Source organism: Vicia villosa, unplaced genomic scaffold, assembly GCF_029867415.1.
Source record: "Vicia villosa cultivar HV-30 ecotype Madison, WI unplaced genomic scaffold, Vvil1.0 ctg.000102F_1_1_2_unsc, whole genome shotgun sequence".
In the NCBI taxonomy this organism is placed as follows: Eukaryota; Viridiplantae; Streptophyta; class Magnoliopsida; order Fabales; family Fabaceae; genus Vicia; species Vicia villosa.
The window spans coordinates 14,993-22,909 of NW_026705015.1; the positions used below are offsets into that span (position 1 = coordinate 14,993).

Below are 7,917 nucleotides of genomic sequence, written 5' to 3' on the forward strand. Positions count from 1 at the left end.
TTGAGAAACCTCAACAATACTATGCATCATTTCATTACACACGAATAAGATTGATTTTCGGAGTCTTAAATTAGAGTTTAAGAAACACCCTTTGTTAATTGATGCTTAAACTCAATAAATTGGAAATGAAGCTTTTTTTGACCGCTAGCTCCATTGTTTTAAAAATTTGTTAGTCATTGAAGTTAATATATATGAACATAAACCATATTTTACAAACGATTTTAGAACTGAACTACATGATAAATAAAAATCGAATTGAAACCACTGAAATTGTAAATAAAAATTATTAAAAATAAATATAATTACGAGTTTTTGAATGGCATTCGAAAACTAACATGAAAAAATAAATAAATTGAGAACATAGTGACAAGTGTATTACAAACAAATCTGCAACGTGTTGCTATAGTTCAATATTGTTTTTACCGATTTGATTGATTTTGTATGTTGTTGTTGATGCTTATTTACAATCTATGCAATTGATTTTGTTTATTGTTGATGTTTAATAGCTCGGCGCCTTCTGTTTAGTACAGTGAGTGCTGTGTTTTGAATGAGGTAGAGTTAGATATTGGGTGTTTGTTTGTTTAATTTGCGGTATGGATTCTAATTATTTTGAGTTAGATTTTGTGTTAAAGATTTATCTAATTATTTTAATTAATATATTTAATAGTTGACAGTGTTTCTAAAAATAAATTTTAATAGATTTTTAATTAAATAATATATCAATTATCTGTTAATTTTATATTTTTCTTATTTTTAAAATATTTTATTTAAACATTTGCTCATTAAAAGTGAGATATAAGTTATGGCTGGATATGGGATAAAATTTATGATATGAATATGATTTTGAATGTGTTCTAACCTGGCACATTAAGATTCTATTAATGAATTTATGTATGCGTGTTTAAAAACTTGAAAAATTATTGAAAATAATTACAATCCGTAAATGAATATAAATTTGGGCAGATTAGAAATAAAAAGACTAATTATTTTTAATGTGAGATTTAAAATAAAAATCTTATAAATTAATGCATTTTTCTTAATTTATTTAAAATTTTAAATTAAAGTAGCCTTATTATTATTTTTATTTGATGTTTTATCATTTTAAAATACAATATCAGTTGCAATTATAAACCTTATATATTAAAATATAACCAATGATATTAAATTTCAAAACTTATGATAAAATATTAATATTATTTTATACCATTTATATTACATCATCATCATACCGTTTAATTACTTAATATATTTTAAAAAATTATTGTTATTAATATTTTTGATGATGTTAAATTACCGTTTAATATCTTCAAAAAACATAATTTTAAATTAAAATTTATACAGGGAACAAATTTACTATTGTTTTAAATATTTTTATAAATAATATTAAACCAAAAATAATATTTATATTCTACAAAATAATAAATTTTTTATTAAAATATTTTTATATAAGTAAATAATTATAGGCACAAATTTATTATCTTATTTAAAAATGATAAATTATTTTAATTAATCAATTTTGTTTTTCTTTTATCAAAAATTTCAATAATTTATTTATACTATATGGTCATTATTACAATAATTATTACATTTTTTTGGGTACAATTTCAAACTAAATATCCTTAAAATTACATATGAAAATGTATTATTTTTTAATTATTTTTATTATTAATATTTTAAATTTTAAATCATTTTTAATTTAAGAAATAACATTTTTTAAGAATAAACTACTTTATGATAAAATGATCTTCTTTTGTAAAATAATAAAATTTCTAATACAAAAATAGTAGATATTTAATTCCCATTTTTAATCATCATACATTGAAATCAGTTAAATATCAAAATATAAGAATAAATTCATTAATAAATATAATAAATTTCAATTTGTTTAAAGAGCACATTCAAAAATCAAAATTTTACTTATTGTTAATTTTTTTTAAAGAAGAATCTTAACAATCAATCAATAATTATGACATACTTATAATTAAATAACTTTAAAAACTAGTCATAATTGATATGTGAATTGTGGTGCGATTTTTCGGTTGATTTCCATAACTTTAAAATATTAACAAAATTAATTTTATTAGTGATAGTGATATTACATTATTAACACTGATATTTCAAGTGATATTTGGAGAGATGAAAAATAAAATATTTATAGATGACAAATTAAATAATTATCTTTTATCATTAAAATTGTTTAATAGTAGTACTATTAAATTTAATTGTTTATAAAAAAATCAATTTAATTCTTAATTTATTATATATTTTATGTATCTATAAATATAGGACAACTTTTTTTTATTTTTTATTTTGTATTAGCTACATTATTGAACATGTGTGGAATTAATAAATAAATTTATAGTTAAAGAAAAATAAAATATTCAGTTTGATCTTTAAAACTATTACATAGTCAGTTTAATTGTTTATAAAAAAAATAAATAGTTAATTTAATTATTATATTAGAATATATATAATAAATTACAAAAATCACTAAAGATATACTCCATTTAAAAATATACTCCATTTATTCCAAATCTTATAAAGACTATACTAATAATTTTTATTTTAAATGTTAAAATGAATTACACTTTTATTTGTTTATATAATCAATATTTGACATTAATTTAAATTTACATCTATCTCAATATACTGTATATATAAATTTCATTATTATTTATATTATAAAAATTAAATATTTGATATATAGAACTATTTAATTTCACATTTATGATATTTTATTCGTATAAATACAATTACTCCATCACTACAGTAACATATTCTCACAATTTTCTTATTTGTATGTTTTTAATTAATATCATTTTTGTATTATATTTCCACACTTATGGAATACTTAAAAATGTGTTTTTTTTAATTATTTATATTACTAATAATAAAGAAGTAACTGAGACAAATATTTAAAAATAAAAAGATACTACACTAAAAAACATAAGTAAGGTATGATTTAAATAACATTAAAAGTATATGATAATATAAATAATTCATAATTATTTTATGATTATCAAAACAAAAAAAATAATAAAAAATAATTAAAGAAAATAAAAGTAAATATATTTTAAATAAAGATGAATCCAAACACAGGTAACATGTATTTATTTATAAAACTAAAATAATATTTTTAAATACTATATTATTAGTTGATATTTATAAAACTAAATATTTGCATAAATATTTTTATAAATATGTCAAAACAAATTTATTATTTACCTATGAAAAAATATTTACATTTTAAAAATAAAAGTGTGCGTATCACATCAGAACGCACGCTATCCCACTAGTTTTGAGAGAAAAAATAAATAAATTGGGAACATAGTGATAAGTTGCATTACAAACAGTGCAAAAATGTAATACTTGTCCAACCCTCTAGGCCTAGCTTGCTGAAGCCCATAGCCCAAATCCACTCACACTTTTCCCATTAGCGGGAAGAACACAAAAGATCAAAACCATTTGTTGCTTACTGTTTCTCACTCACACTCAAGCTCTCGCTCCCAGGTTCGCTTCTGTCTCTTTATGTTTTGAAATTTATCATAATGCATTCATTTAAAATCTGCAACGCGTTGCTATAGTTCAATATCGTTTTTAGCGATTCGTTTCTTATAATGAATTTTCTGTAATGTTGATACTTATTTAGAATCTATCTACGAAATTGATTTTGTGTATTGTTGTTTTTGTGTATTGTTGTTGATGCTTATTTACATTCTATGCAATTGATTTTGTTTATTGTTGATGCTTAATAGCTCTGCGTCTTCGGTTTAGTACAGTGCTTGATGTTACTGTGTTTTGAATGTGTTAGAGTTAGATTTTGAGTGATTGTTTGTTTAATTTGCAGTATGGATTCTAATAGTGATGATTCTGAACCGCCGAAAAAGAAGCTTAGGTTTAATGTTTGGAACTACTTTGTTAAAATTGATAAAAATGAAAAAGAAATGTGTGAATGTATGACCTGTGGGAGAGTTTTTACTTGTGGTGGAAGGTCGGGTATCTCTCATCTAAACCAGCATATTGCGGATCATTTCAAGCTCAAAAAGTTTGATCATTATGTGTTTCGTGAATCAACGACTCGGATGATTATAGAACATAATCTCGCATTTCGCTTTGTTGAGTGGGATAAATTTAGGTCATTTGCGAAATTTGTTTCTCATGATGAGGCTCATTGGTTTTCTAGATCCGGTGTTGCTAATGGTGTGAGGAAAGTTTACTTGCTTGAAAAAGAGAAATTGAAAAAACAGATGGCTGAGATTGAAGGAAGTGTGTGTCTGAGCTTTCGTTGTTGGACATGTTCTGCTTCTGGTCGTAGCTATGTCACTCTAGCGGCTCATTTTATGGATGAAAAATGGAATTTGGTTGTCAAATTGCTGAATTTTTGTCATTTGGATCCTTCCCGTGATGATTTTGAGCTATCAAGGAAGGTGGTTGGTTGTTTGCAGGAATGGGGAATAGAGAGGAATATTTTTTCTATTACGATGGATAACGCTTCAGCTAATGATGATGATTTCCAATGCATGAAAAATCAACTTCGCACACTTGATAGTTTGTTGAAAACTTTCGTCACATCGGCAACACCGACATCTCTAGAAAAACATTTTAAGTGTTGTGCCCCTGTCTTGGATCTTATGGTTCAAGAAAGTTTAAAGATAATAAGTGAACTATTGGACAAGATAAGGAAGAGTCTAAAGTATGTGAGTGTGTCAAACTCTAGGTTGAAGCAATTTTATCAATGTGTCGAAGAAGCTGGTTGCGGTGGTGATAGCGATGGTTTGTGTTTGGATGTGTCCGGTAAATGGGTTTCTTCCTATATGATGCTTATGAGTGCTATCAAATATCGCAGTGCCTTTGAACTCATGTATTTAAAAGATTCAACATACAACCATTGCCCATCGAGCGAAGAGTGGGGAAGAGGAGAGGAAATTTGTGCATTCTTGAAGAGTTTTTATGGACTTACCAAAATTGTTTCTCAGTCTACTTACCCTTCGTCCGAGACTCATTTGAAAAAATTTGCGGGGATTGAGTTTTCATTGAAAAAAATGATGTTGAGTGAAGATGAGAAGATAAGAGATATGGCTTCAAAGATGTCAGATGAGTATGACAAGTATTTGAGTGAATATAGCATGATTCTTGCATTTACCTGTGTTTTAAATCCTTGTCTGAAGTTTGAATTTTTGGAGTTTGCATACAAAAAATCAGTTGATGATATGGAGGTAGTAAAAGATAAAGTGAACAATGTGAGAAAAGCTTTATATTCTCTTTTTAATGAATATGCCAAGAAAGTTCGATCAACTTCAAGAAGTTTCTCTTTAAAGAATTCCCGTTCTTATAAAACACCATTTGAAAAGATATTATATAAAAGGGAGATGGAGTTTCGAGTAAGTTTCTGTTTTGCGAACCTTTTGTTTTGCTTTGTTTTGTTGTCTTTCTGCTTAGATATTTATTTTTTCTTTGATTGAAATTTGTCATAGGTATATCTTGAAAACAAGAAGAGAAAGAAATATGCTGGTGGTGTGACTCAACTTGATCTCTATCTGAAAGAGACAAACACACATTATAAAAATCCTTTAGATTATTGGAAGTACTTTGGTCATAAATATGATATCATCGAGAGAATGGCTAGAGATTTGTTTAGCATCCCAATAATCACGGTTGCATCAGAATCTGCTTTTAGTCCTGGTAGCTGTATTTTGAACAAGTATAGAAACTGCATGGTTTCAGAAAATGTGCAAGCTCTTGTATGCTCCCATAATTGGCTATATGGGTTCTCACCTAGTGGTAAATTTTATAGCAGTTTGTTAGAATTTGTTTCTCATGAATAATGTATTCGTGATTATCATCATTATATTAACGTTGGTTATTATGTCAATACACAGATCAATTTGGAGATGTGATCGAGGAGACAAGAAAAATTGGCATAAATTTATCGAAGCAAGATTCAGAATGTCATTTGCTCTCATGAGAACAAAACTGAAGATTAATAATAGATTGGAAAGATAATTTCATTTTTGTTATATTTTGCAGTTATGACTCTTATTGATTATTCACAACCTATAATCAGTATTTTATTGTACAAATCTGTCATGATATGCTTGCTCAACAATGATATTGCCTTAGAAGTTAAGATTTATTGTTCTAGCACAGAAGTCATGAATCATATCCGTACTTTATTAATGGTTTGTCTTCTAAAGTTTCTTCTACCTCTTCTTTTAGTTGCCTGTTTGCTTATTGTTATTTTTAAGAGTTTAATTTATATGCACGGACAGTGTAAAATTATTTTACACTGTCATCCAATAGAAAACAACTAAAGTGCCTTGTCATTAAAAGAATTTTTAAATTAAAGAGTGATTTATTTTACACGGTCAGTGTATGAACCTTTTTCTCTATTTTTAATCCATTTTATATTTTTGCAATTATAATAATTATTTTTTTGTTATTAAATTGTTTGTTGTCTGTTTGCTTGTTATTTTTGCATAATTTTAATTACTATAAAATTATCAAATCTTATTCATTTGTTTGCTTGTTATTTTCGTATAATTTTAATTATAAAAATTATCAAATCTGATTCATTTGTAAGAAAAAAAAAATAAAAAAATAAGTTATAGTTATAGTGTTTGAAATATTCAAATATATGAAGCACTACATGCGATGGGAGTCCCACGTAGGCAGAACGTGTTAGAAGAACAGATTGTGCAAACTGCAAACTTCCAAAACCAGCCATATACTTTTGCATATGTTTCTCTTTCTCTCTAATCTTCAACAATTAGTTTTATAATTAGAATGGAAAATAAACTGATTAACAGAACAATCCAATATTGTCTTCTTTTCACCATCTTAATAATACTCCAATTCCAACAAGTAACCCCTAATGAAGGTGGCCAAAATGTTGCACAAGATTATCCAGAAAGACCACTCCTTAAGTTACTGGTGGACACAATTTCTCTACTCAGAAAATCCCAAGAAAGTTCATGGGAGAAAATAAAAACCGTCATTCATGATCTTCAGATGCAGTTTTCACCACCAAATTTGGAGTAAGTTAGTGCATTCACAAAAGTCTATTTAATATTTAAGATTTATTCAGCAATATAATCTTGACATTATAGGATCATACAATATAATGACATGTTATGTTACCAGTTCAGTTGATAGTTATATAAGGACATCAAACTTCCGGAGCGTGGGTTGGAATCCGTGACATCCCACATATTCATCGTGAAAATCCGATCATTAGGTTATTAGACAAAAAAATCGAACACTACAATTTTTTTATATATGAACAGCAATGGTAATGTTGTGTGTTTTTTTTTTTTTCAGTTTTAGGGGTGTGGGAAAGGGTGGTTTAAAAGAAGCAGTTGGGAAGAGTTTTGACATAAGCATAGAATCAGTGGAAGAAACTGCTAAATCTGCAGCTGAATTTTTTGGAGAAGCAATTCATAGGAGAGCAGAAAAGGTGAAAGAGAATGCTGACTCTGATAAGGATACTAAAGATGAACTTTGATTGAAATCTTTTTTTTCTTCTTCTTTTAGGGATATTTAATCAAAATTGTAATACTGTATGCTGTTATTGGAGTATACGGAAATCTTTGTTTGTGTTGTAAACTTTTTTGTTTTTCTGTTTTCATACATTTTCCTAATAACCCTTTTTAGTTCCTTAAGTTTACATCGTAGTCCAAGACTCAAACCAGACTCATCTTGCATGAGTAACCACTAGGCTACTTCGCCCACTGTATCATTTTTTGGCATTCATTGTGTTTTTATGATTAAATCCTTCTTAAAACATTATTCAAACCAAAACAATTGATTCATGATACCCTATTAGCATTACTTCAAAAATAAATTAAAGCACTCCAACATGTTTGGAATACGACCTATGAAAAACATCATCACAGTTTAGGAGACAACATAGGTTTCTGC

At 26.6% G+C, this 7,917-nt stretch overlaps 1 protein-coding gene across 1 annotated transcript; it reads left to right on the forward strand.

The window, feature by feature from the left end:
- The first annotated feature begins 6,783 nt into the window (after positions 1-6,783).
- On the forward strand, positions 6,784-7,501 carry LOC131624108 (uncharacterized). Its single transcript, XM_058895096.1, has 2 exons — positions 6,784-7,034; positions 7,318-7,501. Exons 1-2 carry the CDS (start codon positions 6,784-6,786, stop codon positions 7,499-7,501), a joined length of 435 nt encoding a protein of 144 aa, XP_058751079.1.
- The last annotated feature ends 416 nt before the right edge of the window (positions 7,502-7,917 follow it).